Raw genomic sequence first — 16,144 nt, forward strand, 5'->3', positions numbered from 1 at the left:
TCAAAGAGACTCCACCTGACTTCCTTCCAGGAGCCTGTTTCTAGTAATAGAGGAAGCAGCACTCCAGGTTAGGCTTCGGTGCTCAGTCTAGGATTTAGCAAAGAGTCCTTGCATGTGTTCCTCTGCAGCTGTTTGCTTCTGGAAGGACAGCCATGCTTCCTGCCACAGGGACACCATTGCACTGGAAACGGGAGGGAGCCAGAGGCTATCTTGGGACAGAACCCTTGTGACACTCTGGGAGCAGGGCCTGAGGTTGCTGTTGTGCGACACCGTATTATTAAGGCAGCAAGCACACGCAATAGGCAGGAAGAATGTTTGTTCCATTAGGCAGCAGTGAGATTGCCTAGCAGCTTTGTGTCCCCTCTGGTCTGCTTCTTGTATCACTTGGCTCATGTCTCAAAGGAGCTGGTGAGGGGCAGTGACATGGGATGGTGTCTCTCATCAGGAGCAAGTTCTATGGCCTCATTCAGAGACCCCACAAGCTACTGTGGACACTTCCCATAGCTCCTTCTTCCACGGCTGCCTAGGGTTCTTTTTCTTTCTTTCTTTTTCCTTCATAAAAATCTCATTTCCTGCTCAGCCTTCTTGCTTTTCACACAGGTGGCATCTTCTCCTTCATTAAATATATTTAAAAATCTTCCTTGATTCCTACAACTCCCCAGGATCCTCACATGTCCCAGAATTTCCCAGATGCTCAGGTCAGATGGTGTAGTATTTGATAAAACTTTCACACGTCTTTCCACATTCTTTAAATCACATCTAGGTAAATTAGAATACCTAATGCAATATAAATGCTCTGTATACAGCTGGTATACTGTGGAGGGAAATAATCAAAAGGAAAAAAGTTCTGTCCACTCTTCAGTACAGATAGTTTCTTTTTTTCCAAATACCTTTTATCTGTTGGCTGATTGACTCTGAAGTCACAGAGGGCCAACTGTCCTGGTCATGCAGTCCGCCCCTTCAGGACATACCTGTTCAACTCTCTTGCCCCTTTTCCATGTGCAGCATAGAGCTGTTCCTTGCTTTGGAGGCCTTAGCAGCAAAGCAATGTGCAGTGAACGTCTGCCGGTGGGCTGCTTTTCCCTCTGTTGACAGTGGCCGGAGACACAGAGAATCTTAATTCTAATGTGGCTCGTGACCTCTTTTTGTCTTAGCAGCTAATAGCTTTTTAGGTATAAGGAATCTCCTCTTTCCCTACCTGTACAAACATCTTGTGCTGTCCAGGGCTTCCTGTTGATGTTTCCTGTTAGCTTCACTGGGGTTGACTTGAGGGAGACTGTCAGGGAGTGCTCAGGCCTCATGTCCTACTTGCTTGTCAGTTGGCCGAGCACTACCAACTGAAGGTCTGTCTCCTGCTTTGCCATGGTTTTGAGCACTGGTTTCTGACTCTTAGATCCTCCATCCATTTGTCTCTTCTCACACTGCACACAGACTCACTTGCTGTGGCTGTATTTGCAGAATACTGAAAAGTGAGTCTTCTCAGCTGCTGCTTCTCCTCCGTAGCGCAGCATCATGGTGCTGCTCTGTGCAGTGCACTGCAGATTAGGTCATAAAGCTTGGGCTCCATGTTGCATGGTGAACGTTCTCCATGAGCTCCTGTTACTGTCATCCTGCTCCTGACCCCAGGAGTGTTTCAAATTGGAAATGAATTTGTCCAAAGAATTGGCTCTATAGATCAGTTTGAAAGAATCAATATCCTGAGCTCTGGTTATTTGAGTCTCTCAGGGCCTCTTAGGTTTTTAGCACCTCTCTACAATAAGATCTTGTTTTCTCTGTAGAAATTTTGCATATCACTTTTTTAGGGTTATCCCCCAACTTTGAATTTTTTATATTCTTCCAAATGGTATCTTCTTAAAAATTTAATTTTTAACCCCAGCTGGTATAAATACATTAGCTTAGTTACTCTGATCAAATCCCTTATGACTGTCACCTGTGGGTCATTTTGGGCTTCATGTGCCCACCTTATCCTCTGCACCATTGCTTTTCCTTCCTGGTTTCTCACCATGGCCATAGTAGAAAGGAGCATCTCTACGTATCCCAAAGTAGCCCATCACACCCAAGTTGCCCACTCAGTACTTTCCAAGAGGAAGACATTTAGTCCCTTAGCTAAAACTTCTAATCTAGTTTGGAGATGTCTTAGGATTCCTTGCTCAGAACTACATGTAGCTCTAACTGGCCCCAGGCTCTGATTGGCTGGCCTCTCTGCTCTGCAGGCCCTGGTCCATTGCAGTGCTCTCAGAAATCAACTATGTGCCTAGGTTGTTGTTCCAGATTGCAGGACTGCACTGCATAGTGACCTGCAGGTAAGATCAGAAGACATGGGGTTTTTTGCTGTTGCATGTTGGGTGGTCTCCATGGGCTTCTGCTACTTCTGTCCTGCAGTGCTTAGCCCAGAATGCCCCTTCCTGCTCTCATCTTCATGGTTTCCAGACATCCTCTAGCGGTGGCCAAACTGGTCCTTTTCCATTCAAGGGAGTTGTCCTGGATGATATTCCAGGACCATTCCTGGCCAGGGATATCTTACCCCATCCTCTTCTTCATTCTCTCCGGGATCCTGGAGCCACAGGAAATTCTAAGTGTTGGACTTTGACCTTTCTCTTCTAGAGCTTTGGTCTATATGAAGCATATGGGACATAGAGTTGTGAGGCATGACAGGGTCCAATGTTGACTTTGAACCATGATTAGTTTAAGCTGTCCTAGCCCCAAGTCTGCTTTCCCCACCACACCGTGCCCTACTTACAATGATGGTTGTAGCCACTCACCCTTCATGCCTGGTACCTGGTGAGAACTGCAGAAAGATAGGCGACATGGGATGTTCTGGAATCTCTTTGTTGTGGGCCTATGGAAGGTCTTCTGTGGTAGAGTTCCTGCTTTAATAGAGAGTTTGTGGGAGGTAAAGAGCATGCTGGGAAGCTGCTACATGAGGTGCAAGGCTCGGCCATGAATGGGAGATACAGTTCTGTGTCTGTAATGTCAGAAGATTCAACTTGGCTCTTAGGCCTACCCTGTCTCTACATGGAAAATAGTATAGCTCTTGAAATTGATATTTTAAAAATGAGGACATTTGAGAGATAGATGTGTGTGCTGACATGGTGCACATCAAGGCCCTTTTTACTTCAGTCAGACTTAGGACTGTCAGAAGCACTCAGTGAAACCTGGCCCATTGTTAGAAAGAGAAGAGCTTCCAGACCAGGCCCGTGTGTAAGGTCCAGAGCAAGACGGAAGGGCTGAGCTCACTGGTCCTAGCCTCGTCACTTTTTGTCCTGACACTTGAGTGACAGCTGAACAGGCCGTTTAGAAAGCTTTCTGAAACCAGGCTTGTATACATCCCAGTCCTCTTTCTAACGCTAACTACGACTGGCAAGAGCATTCCGTTGCAGAAATCTCCCTTAGCCTGCATGGCCTCGAGGACCTCTGTACATTGTGAGTCTCTCAGGAGAAGGAAGCAGCTAATCGGCTCTGTCGGTTTCTGCCGCCATTGCCTCATGCAGCCTGATGTGGGCAGTGAGCTGTTAAACACAATAAATCAAGTCTGGTTGCTTTTCCTCATCCCACATCCATTCGAGACAGCTGAGGCCCTGGGTGCAGCCCTGGACAGAGCACAGCTAATGAGAGCAGGCCAGAGCCAGTGGCCTTGACAGGCACTCACTGTGGTTGCATGGTCACTGATGTGTTGCTGGACGTGCTCTGGCATCGTTATCTTTGTGAGAGCTGTTGAAATGAGAGACTCAGGGAAGTTGCACCCACGGTGGAAGTGATTGCTGGTGCAAGGTCCAGGGTGCTTGTTATCTATTTTTGGTTTTCCCCTGAAGTCTACTTCCTGAGGAAATCTTTCCATCGGGACATTTAAAATATAAGGCCTCTCTCTTCCAATCCGAACCCCAGGTTGCTAGCTTCCATTTTTGAGCTGCATGGAAATAGTGCATAATGGGCCTCCTGGTGGTCAGGAGCCTGGCCTGGAATCTGCCTGCTGCCTCTCTTCATAGCACACCTCCTTACTTAATGTAAAGCAGAGGCGAGCATGCTGTCGGGCTAGGACAGGAAGTGTATACACACAGACTCACGTGCACCAAGCACACTTGACTGCAGCTGCTAAACAACACAGCCGCTCTTACTACAGTAGTATTTACTTTACTAGCATTTGCTGGTTTGAATGCTGTTTAAAAGAATGATTAGCCAATTTGGTTTTTCAGATAGTGTTGCTGGTTATAAACCTATTTTTTTGCCATTTTAATCAGTATAAAATTGAAAAGAAGGTTTGGCTCTACTCAAAATGTAGCACATGCTACTTTTTCCTACCTACTGACCTACTGTGCCTTCTGGGCAGAATGTGTGGAGCAGCTGCTAATGATGTCCCTGTGATGTCAGGGACAGCTGACAGACCAGGACTAAAACTAGCACCCAGTCATTGGTTTCCAGCCTGGATATCGAGGCAGTCCTGCCCACAGGTACACACTACAAGTTCTGAGATCAGTGCTGTACTTGGGTATGTGGAGCATCGAGGGAACTCCTGTAGGGTGCAGTGCAAAGACTCCACTATTTGCTCCTTTCTCTTGTTTTTCTTTTCTTCAATTCTCCGTGGTTTGCCCAAGGCAGTGATGGCCAGTAGGTCTAAACATAGAGGAAAGGGAATCCCCTGGAGAGGAAGGACAAAGCCCAGCATGTAAGGACTGCAAGCATCCCTTCTCTATGTCTCTGTCAGCTCATCCTGGCCCTGGAGGCACATGCAGTGGCAGGCAAGATAAGGCTGGCTTTTTACCAGAAGGTATTGGACTCTCACAGAGGATGAGTGTGAGAAATGATCCCTTACTTAATGTTGTATGCAACTCCCAGGATGGGGCTCTGTGTGTGCAGATCTGACTGCATGCAGCACAGCAAAACCTTTGACAAAAATACCCACGGGAAATGACCACCCCACAAGGGCTTTGCTGTTGTGCCCATGTGTGCCCAACTTGACAGTACATGTTGGCACAGCAGAATGTCACTGCAAAACCTCTTGAAGTTGCACTGACATTGAAACTGTAGTGCATAGGAGGCCCTGGGTCTGACCACCTAGAATTTCTACCTAAGATTTATGCAACATTTATAGTCCTATGATAGTGTTCAGAGCGTCCACACCTGACATAAAAACCCAAGAATCTCAAGCTATGGTGGGAGAAATGATGGCCCAGAACCCACCTTTTTGAAACAAGTAGAAAGAGAATACAAGGCGTAAAAAGTGAAGATTTTAGAACTCAAAAATCTAATAACCAAACTAATGTATTGTGTGGACTCAGACTGCCCCTTTACCCTCCGTTCTGTTACTATGACATGAAGGCAAATCATTGCCAGTAAACAAGACTGATGGCTATAAAACAGATGGGCAAAACTGAGTGGAGTAAGACTCTGGGACAAAGGATAATGCTGTGCATGGGGTCATTCCCTTACTAGCCTGTAGTCAGTGTAACATACTAATATTGTAAGGCCTACAACTTTAAATAATTGAAATCATGAAATTTACTTTCTAAGCAGAGTGGAATGGAATTACAGTGTATGTCAGCATCCAAATACTTGAAATATCAAAGCATGTACATCTCAGTAATGTAATGGGTGAAGAAGTATCAAAGGAAATTGGTTGGACAATAAAAAAAATAATGTATTAGAGTAAATACTAATAGATTCAGCCTCTAGAAAGAGAAATGCTTCATTGGGAAAAAAAAAAAAAGGTCAGTCTTGAGTTCCCACCCGTGGAAACTTAAAGAGACCAGAGCAACCATGCAGAAGGAAGGAATTGATGAGACAGAGCCAGAAACGAATGATGTCAGAACAAACCCCAGGCTTTCACGTTGAAGAAAAAGCAGGCATTGCATTCAAGAGCTTGAAAGATTCCCATAGAGTTTTATTTTATGGATTGAGTTCATGACAGTTTTCCTGGTCCTGTTCACTGGCCTTGGGAAGACCCCTTCCCTTCCTCAGTAAGCCTCCTCTCCTTTCTGAAAATGGATGGATTCACACTTCAGGTTGAGCCTTGAGTTGAGAGAATGGTCACTTGGAGGTGTGGGGCCAGATTCCAAGATGTTCTGCCAAGACTTGCCTGGGCCTCTGGTAGAAGTTGGTCTGGGGTATCAGGCTTCTGATACCACATGCTTTATCCTGCTGTGGTTGAGACTGCCCCAACCCCCACACTTGGAAGTCTGTGCCTCCTCCATTGTACCCTGACCACAGCAAATCCTCTGTGAGTGGATGAAGCAATGAACAGGTAAACGTCCTGGGGAGCCATGGAGACATATCTGTGATGATTGGCTCACTACCTCATAGATACCAAAATCCAGTGCCAAGTCTCTTTTATAAAATGGTATAGTATTACATGTAGCATATGCATATCCTTCTTTATAGCTTCAGATGACTCACAATACAAATGTTATGTAGTTTTATGCCATATCATTTGGAAATAATCTGTTATGTGTTCAAGACAGGCAAAACTAACATGGGAGAATGGTGCTCCAACTGTGCTCTAGAGGGACTGAGACTCTGAACAGCAAAGCCTGACAGGATCTGGACTCAGTATGCTGCTAGGCATGTGGCAAATTGAAGGCTGACCTTGGGGAGCATTTTGGGAATTTCTAGAATGAGAAGTTCCAAATAGCAGTTGGTTAAATCCAAGGATGTAGCTGGAACCTGTGTATGTATATAGTATGGGGGACTGTAGAATCTTGGGTGTGTATGGGTATCGGGGCAGACATCCTTAAGTTCTGATTTCAGAGTGTTCTATGAAGCCACAGAAATTGAGTTGGGTGCAGTATTCATTGTACGAACTGTCTGTTCCTTAACTATGTTCTGAGCTCCTTTGGGCCAGGAGTAGGATTTAGTGTCACTGAGGACGACTGCTGTGGTCTGGATGTGGTTTGAGGAATTCTCCCATAGGCCCATATGTTGGAAATGTGGTCCTCAGTGGAGCAACGTTGAGGTGGTAGGATCTGTAATAGGTGAGGCCTCGTACAAGGCAGTTAGGTTATGGGGTACCACCGCTAGCAGTGATTGATGTAGGTCCTCCGGAGCTAAGTCTTTGAGAGTAGATTGTGGAGGGAGGCCTTCCCGTGTTCTTAGCCTGCTTTGCTTGTGGCCATTTCCGACTCTGCTATTCTGCCATATTTTGAGGCAGCCAGAGGTCCTCACCGGGATGCTACCTTTTTGCTGTTTGGAACTTCCAGCCATCAGCACCATGAGCCAGGTAAGCCTCTTTTGCTTTATAAAGTACCAGCTCAGTATTTTGTTACAGTACCACAAACCAGACCAACACAGTATAATCTGGTGATGGTAACAGGCCCAGGTAAAATGGAGGTGCCCAGAGTGCCCTTCTGCAGAAGTCCCTGAGACATACATAGGAGAACCTAGCCATCCCCAAAGGGAGTCGGAGCTGGGTCAGAGGAGCTGGGGCAGTGGTAGAGAACACCTTGTGCACAGGCACTTACTCTAGGTTAAGCGGCCTGGAGGTGGGAAGATGAGTCAGGGTTCCAGTAAGAAGGTGATGTGGTCTTCCCTTGGGTACTCACTGGGTATCTAGCTATACATGCCCAACCATGTGATCCAAGGCAAGGGTAATAGAAGCTAAAAGTGTAGCTCAGTGTTTGTCCAACACGGAGTTTGCTCTCTAGCATGTGTATGCGCACACACACACAGTGTCTGGGCCAGGCCACAACAGGTCAAAGTTTGCCCTTTGGTAGTTGTTCTTAGACTTTGTCATTTAAAAACTTTGTATGGGCACTGAAACTGGAATGTGTCAAATGCCTTTCTTCTTACATTGATGTAACTATGTATTTCTTCTGTTAATTTGGTAGATTGCACTGGTAGATTTCCAAATCCTAGTGTTACTATGCATAATTATTTCCATATGTTGCAAAGTTCTATTAATTAGTGTTCTCTGGTATAAAATGACTCAGTCAAGCAAGTTAATATAGCCACTGCCTCATATACTTACCAATTTTGTGATGAGATTCTTCACTACAAGTCAATGATTTTTAAGAATATGAAATTGTGAATTCTAATGATGCTATAAGACACATGATTAGCAGGCATTCCTCCTGTCTAGCAAAATTTTATACCCTTTAACCAGAATCCCCCCCACTTCACCCTTCTATTCTCCGCTGCTTTGCGTTCAACTTTTTAAGATCTCACATTTGAGTGAGTGAGTTTGTGCAGTATTTATCCTTCGGTGCCTGCTTTGTTTCACTTTACACAATGTCTTGCAGGGTCATCCATGTTGACCGAATGACATGATTCTTTTTTATGGCAGATTAGTATTCCATTGTGCATACATACAATACTTTTCTAATTAATCCCTGGGTTACTGGACACTTTGGTTGATTTCATGGCCTGTGAATGGCACTGCAGTGAATATGGGGGTGCAGATGTCATTTTCTTTAGATCTATGCCAAAGAGTGGAATTGTCAGGTCCTATAGTGGTTCTGTTTTTGACTTTTGCAAGAATTTCCGTACTGTTTTTCATAATAGTAGAATATTTACAGTTTTGCCAGTTGTGTCCAGAATTCCTGTTTCCTCGTTAGCATTATTTTAGGCTCTTGATGACCGCCACTCTAAAAGGCTTGGGTGGTATTTCACTGTGGTTTTCATTTGCATATCCCTAATTCTTATTTTCCTTATATTGAGAAATGTCTACTGAAGTTCTTGCCAGCTTATCCTTACCTATTTTATTATAAAATATACTGTTTTTGATATTAGCCCACATCAGAGGTTTGGTTTATAGATATTTTCTCCTGTCTGCTAATTATTTCCTTTGTTGAACAGATTCTTTTTAGTTTGATTTAGTCCTATTATATTTGCTTTTATTTCCTGGGCTTTGGGGATCATTAAAAAAAAAATCATCGCCCAAACCAATGCCACAGAGTTTTTCTAGATCAGATCTTACATTTAAATCTTCCACCATTGTTTTTGTTGAGTTTTAAATATATATATATATATATATATACACACACACACACACACACACAATGGTATAAAATAAGATCCCAGCGTTACTCTTCAGCATACAGATGCTTAGTTTTAGTTTTCCCGACACCTGCTCACCGAGGGAACCATCTTTTCGATGTGGTCAGTTTCCTGTCGCCAGCATAGGACCAGTTTTTAGTCTACTGTCACTTTTTTTTTTTTTTTTTTTTTTTTTTTGGTTTTTCGAGACAGGGTTTCTCTGCGTAGCTTTGCGCCTTTCCTGGAACTCACTTGGTAGCCCAGGCTGGCCTCGAACTCACAGAGATCCGCCTGGCTCTGCCTCCCGAGTGCTGGGATTAAAGGCGTGCGCCACCACCGCCCGGCTCTACTGTCACTTTTTAAATGACACTATTTACATGTCATTATGGAGATGTTAGGGCTCAAATTTGTCATTTCACTTTTAGTTTCTGTGTATTCTTTTATCTGACTTTTAGGGTTTCCCCTTGCCTTCCTGAGAGTTATTAAGCTTTTTTAAAAATTCCATTTTGATTTGTTAATAATTCATGACATCATTTTATCAGTTTCAAGGGGAGGTAGAAAGCTTGCCTTTATCCTGCGCCAATATACTATTCATATCAGACAGTGCAATAATTTTTACTTTAATCATTAGAAACAAGAGAACAGAAGCCTATAGTATTTACCCTCATTTAAACGTGCTCTTTTCCAAAACCATGATTATCAGCACATATTATACAGTCCAGTAGCATTCCCTATGGTGAGTCCATAGGGAATGTGTATATGTATGTTAATCATGTCCATCAACCCTTCTTTCCACTTATCACATTTTACCTGCTGTGTTGGGTACCCTCTCCCACCACTGTGGAAGCTTCTCTCCAGCTGTGCTCCTGGAGTGGAGCCGCTGGCAGCAGTTTCTTGGTTTTCCCTCATCCTGGAGTTCCATCTTCTCCTTTACTCCTGAATGCCCACTTTCCTGGACCCGCGGTTCTTATCTGGCAGCATTTTCCTTCTCGGCCCTGCCTGGCTCCAGGCCCTGCCTACCTGGCTGTAGCCCCTGACCATTGGATCACACTATCTGCTCATCTCTGAGGTTCCATCGTCTAGACCACTGGCTTTGCTGCATACCCCTATTCCATCATTGGCATTTGACTTCCACTGTGCCCCTTCTATCGTTCATTAATTTAGTAAGAATTGTGTTTCTCTGCTGAGCCCATGTCTTCTCATTGGGCTAAAGAGATGGCTCAGTAGGGAAGAGTGCTGTGCAGACGTGAGGATCTGAGTCTGGATTTCAGCATCAACATAAGCTGGGTACCGCCCCATGCTTCCTGCAGACCTAGCCCCGAGGGAGGTGGATCTCGGGGGCTTGCTGGCCACCTGACCAGCTAAAGAACACAAGTTCCAGAGACCCTGCCTCAAAGGAACAAGGCAAAGAGAGAGAGATGGTCTCCATATGCACAGTGCACACACACACACCACCACCACCCAAAGAATATTCCTAGTTGTTCTAAGGAGCACTATGACGATGGCTGACTCACAGATGTCAGCTGATATTAATGTCTCTGTCATCCGCTGATTGCCCTTCATCCACTTTGAAATCTCCACAAGTCTTGGCACGACAGGTGATTTCTGTTGAAACCTGAACATTTGGTGTTAAGGGCTAAGGCTCTGGCCCTTGGCCTTCCTTTTCAGCTAGTTTCTCCTGACTGTGCCCTGGTGGGAAGCAAAAGGGTGGAGGTGCAGGTTTTTCCCCGGCTTCTGTAGTCATCCAGGCATGGAGAAACTCCTTACTGTCCTTTGATTATCCCTCTGGCTTTGCAGAACAGCATGGTTCCTTCCTGCTCCCCACAGCCTGCCCCTAACACCATGAGCCAGGACTTCTTGTCCCAGGGGTTTGAATGCTTCTGTTTAGCCTGATGAGGGCAGGAGGTGCTCACAGCTGGGCCCTGCTTTGAGGAGAGTTTGACTGGACTAGGAGATGCCGCTTCAGGGTGAAGCCACATTTACTGCCTCCTACTGCCCCTTTGACCGAGAGAGCAGACCTCTACAGTGCTCGAGCTTGATGCTTTTCTGTCTCCAAGTCTGAGAGACCCTGACAATCTTATTTGTTCTACAGACAGCTCTTCACTCCAGAGAGCTTTTGTGCCACCACCCCCCCCACCCCTGTGTGTGTGTGTCTGTCTGTGTCTGTGTCTATCCTATCCTCTGATGCAGAAAGGCACTGGCCCAAGTGACTGATCACTCCTGACAGCCTGGAGCCGAAAGCACCAGGGGCAGGCACTGACCTACTTTCTCCTTCCTGAGCTGGAAACATTTATGTAACAGACAGCCACAGGGCCCTGCTGTCCCCATGATGAGTAGGAGATGCTCCAGACTAGCCACAGTGTGATCCAGTTTATGGCCCTTGCAAATCAACCTTAGCAGAAAACAACACTTTCTGTAAGTGGACTTGGCTACACTTATCACAGGGTGTCTGCGTAGACATGTGTTATTTAGTGTCACATCGGTCTCCTGAGCCAGATGCTTGTTTCCTTCTGAGATCCTTCTTTGTGAGCTCTAGCTGGGGTCCAGCATTCCTTGGAGCCTATGCAAATGTCCTGGTCAGCAGTACTTCTCATCTGCCTGTGCTTTTTGCCCAGAGCAGCAAGCAGCCACACATAAGACATCTACTTCCAGAGAGCCTAACCTACTGTAGAGCTGAGGCCCTACGTTCCTGACCTGCCTTCTCTTCACGTGCTCGCCAGCTCCAGAGCATCTCCTGAGAATGGACAGCTTGTGTCTCTTGCTTCTAGACACCTTAGTGGACCCACTCCTTCCCAAGCCACTCCCCAGCCTCTGCTGTCATTCTGGACGGCCCTGGTGTATGTGCTAGCCTTGCTAGCATTGTTAGTATTTCCAGGATGGGAGGAGCCAGCTTCTTGCTTGCTTGCTCTCTCATAAAGTGCTGGCCCAGAACCTGTGGAGAACTCAGTGACAAGAGCTACTCACCAGGAAGGCCTGATCCCAGGGCACCCATGTTGGCACACAGTCATCTTGTCACTTTCCCACAAATACTCTTGTACCTGTAATCTCTCTTTGCCTGCAGATAATAAGCTAAAGCCTTCATTTATCCCGTGAAGCTAGCCGTTAGAGGTTATCCTCAGGAAGCCTGTGAGCAGCACTGTGCAGAGAGAACAGGTTGGCTTTAGTGGGAGAACAGCGGCAGGTCAGCAGCCAGACACTGAAGTCACCTTGGGGAAGGTTGCTGATAACTGGGCCTATAGGGACATGAGTACAGGAGCCTTTCTAGATCGCCGTAGAAAAGAGGGGCTCTCAAGGGGGCGGGGTGGGCCATGGTACCCCAGAGTCTGCTCTTTTCTGTTTACTTTCCTGTCACATCAGAAACACTAGAGGAGTTGGGCCTCACCAGGCTGGGTAGCCCAGCCCTGGCTTTCCCGAGAGTGCCCCTGGCTGTCTGGATTCCAAGAGAGGCATACTTTATGATTGAGGAAACTGAGTCTGGAGGGCTTAAGTGACCTGTACAGGGCCACATGGTTAGGACCCAACTCTGGGCTTCTCCTATGGTGGTGACAGTGGCACACCCACTCCCCTGGAGGCCAGAACATGGTTCTAGGTCCAAAGAAAAGTAAGTACCCTTGGTCACAGCTGTGCCTTCTTGTTGCAGGTGACGCCATCTGGGCCCCATCCATCCTTCCTCACAGCACCCTCAGCACCTTAAGCCACCACCCTGAGCTATATTTTGGAGGAAAGATGGAATCTAAGGTCTCAGAAGGTGGCCTGAACGTAACCCTGACCATCCGCCTACTGATGCATGGAAAGGTAATGCGGGCCAGAGGACAGGGCACTGCCCGCCGGGGCTTTGCTCTGGACTCCTTATTCTACACAATCTCGAAACTTCAAAGTGGTTGCATGTGCAGTCCAAATCATACTTTCCTTAGAGCTACTCAAGACTGGCTGACCTCACACCTGTGACTCAATACCCCAGTGCCTGTGGCCTGCAGGCGGGTGCTGTCTGGCATAGCCAGTAGTCATGCCTTCCCGCCCAGCCCAGCAAGACAAGGCTGGTGCTGTGTTCTCTACTTCTCCCCCGAGAAATCTAGCTCCCAGTTTTTGTGTAAGATTTTCTGCCAGGGCTGGCCACTAGAACAAGAGTTGTAGTACATCCAGCTTCCCAGAAAGCATGTCCTCTTCACGCAGACATCCCTTTTCTGTGGTGGAGAGTGTCCTTTCCTTCTTGTAGCACATTCCCATATGAGAGTCTCTACTGATTGGCCTCTAGTTCCTATGACAGAAGGGCTGGAGCTGACCACTCCCTCCTCTTGTTTCCCGAACCCACACCGCACCTTCCACATGGATTTCTGAAGGCTTGGTTACAGTGAGAAAAGCAGGGCACACTTTGGAAGAGGTTATTTCCCTTGGTGGGAAGTCAGGCTGGCCCAGCCCCAAGTGACACAGCATACATAGTAGAACCTTGCTGGGGCTGTCCTGTGGGCTGGGACAGGTGATCATATACCCCACAGGCACTGAAGTACTGCTGCGGGAGGGTGGGGACTATGCCAGCGGCTGCTCCAAGTGTCCTAGATGGTAAAGCCAGCCACAGCAGCCGAGGCGTTATTTCCTGTCCGTCTGCGGCAGGGTTTCCTTAAGTGCATGGGTGACTCCCTCCTCCCAGGAAGTTTGTTGATGAAGCTCAGCTCTGTCCCTCATCAGCCCTGGTCAGCTGGGCACAGAGGAGCTGGACAGCACAACCTAGACACGTCTTGTTGACCAGAGTTTCGGCTCTCCTTTGGGACAGGTGTGCAGCTCAGTGGAGAGTACCTGTCTGGTAGACACAAGGCCCTGGTTCCACCCCAACACTGTAAAAACCTTAATTCCCCCTCGTGTCAGATAGACTGTTTCTAGAAGCCTCAGCCCCGGAATGTTCTGTGACATCATCTTTCTTGATTTTTCCTACAGGAAGTTGGAAGCATCATTGGGAAGGTAACTATTGAGTGAACTCTGCCTTTCTCTATAAGGTGATATAGACAAAGATAGCAGTAGCCCCTGGTGCTGACTGGCCTCAGCAGGCACACAGCCCCTGGCAGGCATACTATGACTGGAGGAAGTCGGGGTCCCAAGGAGCTCTGCCCTGGCGGCCCTGTTTGCGCCCCTCCTTGTTTGAACAACAGTACCGTGACTCTCGTTCTTGGCTCTGGGTGAACCATGCAGGGAACATTCTTCTGGGTGCTGGCAGGGCCCCAGCTGGTCACTGTGAAGCTTATTCTTACCATCTCTGTGCCTGGTACATCTGGGCTTCAGACCCCAGGAAGTGTCACGTGCTTGCACTCGTCAGGATTCCTGTAATCAAAACGACCTTCAGGAGACTAGTAACACCCCTTTATACACCTAAAGCAAAAGATGTTTCCATGGAGAAAGGACCAGTGAGAAGCCTGTGTGAGAGAGTGTGGCTGGGGGCCAGGCACTGCCCTCCCAGCATGCTGTATTTTGGTCATCTCTGGTAACCCTGCACCTGTATAGTATAAGGGAACTTCTAATTGCTCAGTGTCCCAATTCTTTCTTAATATTTCTTTGGAAAGGGCTTTTCAGGACATCACCACTCATGAAAAGGTGTTTGAACCAGGCTTAACCTGGATGGATGCTGGGCATCCATCCCCTGGCCACAGACTCACCCTGACCATGTTTGTGGTGCTGTCATGAAAATATGTCTGAGTCTGATCAAAGCCTGCCTGAAGTGGCAGCTTTGCCACTGGGTGAATATGCCTTCCTTCCCATACCTTTGTTTCTTCATCTGAGGTACCCCAGGGTTAGGTGGCCCAGTGAGTAAAGAGACCAGTTAACTCACGGGGGCAGGCAAGGACCGGGAGTAGAGTAGAGGCAGGTAGCAGCTTACTGTGCTGGCAGCTTCCAGCATCCAGGGCTGGGCTGGGCCAGGCCCGTGTCCCCTCTGTGCACCTGGCAGTGACAGACTTCCTTCTCTGTGTCTCCATTCCAGAAAGGAGAAACAGTGAAGAAGATGCGTGAAGAGGTGAGTATGCCTTACTCTAGAGTCACCTTATCCCCAGGTTAGGTTGGCCAGGCGGGGGTGGACTGCCTGTGGCTCTCTTGGACCTGCCCATGTGTCAGGGATGCAAGGCAGAGGGGCAATCCTGTCTGACACGCTATGCATGCAGCATTCAGCTGCAGAGGGCGTATGTTCTAGGAATCTCTGGGACTTGGTTACTAACTAAAATCCTACTCTGGTAGGGCATCATGGTACCAAGGAGACAGAGACAAAAGGGCAGAAGTTTAGGGCCGTTCCCCACTGCACAGGGAGTTCAAGGCCAGTGTGGTTACACAAGACCTGTTTTAAAAAACAACAATAAAACCTTACAAATTCTACTTGGATGGGGATTTCTGGCAAGGACCTCCCTGTTTAGAAGGAGATTTTTCAAGCACGTCTCGGCACTAGTGTCTGCCTGAGGTCGTCGGCAAGCCTAGAGAAGCCAGGCCCGCCCAGGCCCGCTTTCCTCTTCTGCCAGCTGCGTTTCCTCTTCTCCCACCTTAGAGTGGCGCCAGGATCAACATCTCAGAGGGAAACTGCCCAGAGAGAATTGTCACCATCACAGGCCCGACCGATGCCATCTTCAAGGCCTTTGCTATGATAGCATACAAGTTTGAGGAGGTAAGGCACAGGCTGGCACCTGCATGAGGCCGGTTCCAGCTGGCTCCTTCACCCATCCATCTGTTTGCCTCACTCGGTGGAGGAACTGGCTTGCTTTGTGACCAGGCTACCTTAGGAATTCTCTTCACCTTCAATACCCTAGGTGTTCATCCCTGCTTCTGTCCAGCTGGAGGGTCAGCACCCTTTCTTATTCCTAAGGTTGACCACTTCTACATGGGCCCAGTGGAGAAGGCCACCTCCTTTATGTTTCCCAGGCACCGTGCAGAGCCTCAGCACACAGGCTTCCCACCAGACACGTGGCTGCTCTTATGTCTCAGGCTGTACTTGTACCTTCAGAGTCCCCCTGCTCTGCCTGCCACATGGCCCCAGACAAAGCCCTGACTGGCCCAACGCTGGTCTCGGCTACACCCACTGCAGCAGCCCTCCTCCCCAGAGAGTTGATATAGCTGTGTCTTAGCTGGAGGTAGAAGTATGTTTTCATGTTGGGAGATGTACACATACACATGGATATGTGATACTTCGGTGTGCTCTCAGTGAGCTACT

The 16,144-nt window shown here is 47.5% G+C and overlaps 1 protein-coding gene across 13 annotated transcripts in view; it reads left to right on the plus strand.

Annotated features, from left to right (window-relative positions):
- The window catches only part of Pcbp3 (poly(rC) binding protein 3), a 202,442-nt gene that overhangs the window by 152,116 nt on the left and 34,182 nt on the right, over positions 1 to 16,144 (plus strand). For 11 of the 13 annotated variants that reach the window (XM_059282473.1, XM_059282461.1, XM_059282460.1 and 8 more), the window contains 5 exons: positions 7,142 to 7,210; positions 12,605 to 12,759; positions 13,897 to 13,920; positions 14,933 to 14,965; positions 15,485 to 15,601. In XM_059282473.1, the coding sequence (XP_059138456.1) occupies positions 7,142 to 7,210; positions 12,605 to 12,759; positions 13,897 to 13,920; positions 14,933 to 14,965; positions 15,485 to 15,601 (398 nt within the window). Of the gene's footprint in view, positions 1 to 7,141; positions 7,211 to 12,604; positions 12,760 to 13,896; positions 13,921 to 14,932; positions 14,966 to 15,484; positions 15,602 to 16,144 lie in introns of those variants that run through there. The other 2 variants (XM_059282472.1, XM_059282467.1) reach the window with 1 other exon arrangement.

This window comes from Peromyscus eremicus, chromosome 16_21 (genome assembly GCF_949786415.1).
Source record: "Peromyscus eremicus chromosome 16_21, PerEre_H2_v1, whole genome shotgun sequence".
In the NCBI taxonomy this organism is placed as follows: domain Eukaryota; kingdom Metazoa; phylum Chordata; class Mammalia; order Rodentia; family Cricetidae; genus Peromyscus; species Peromyscus eremicus.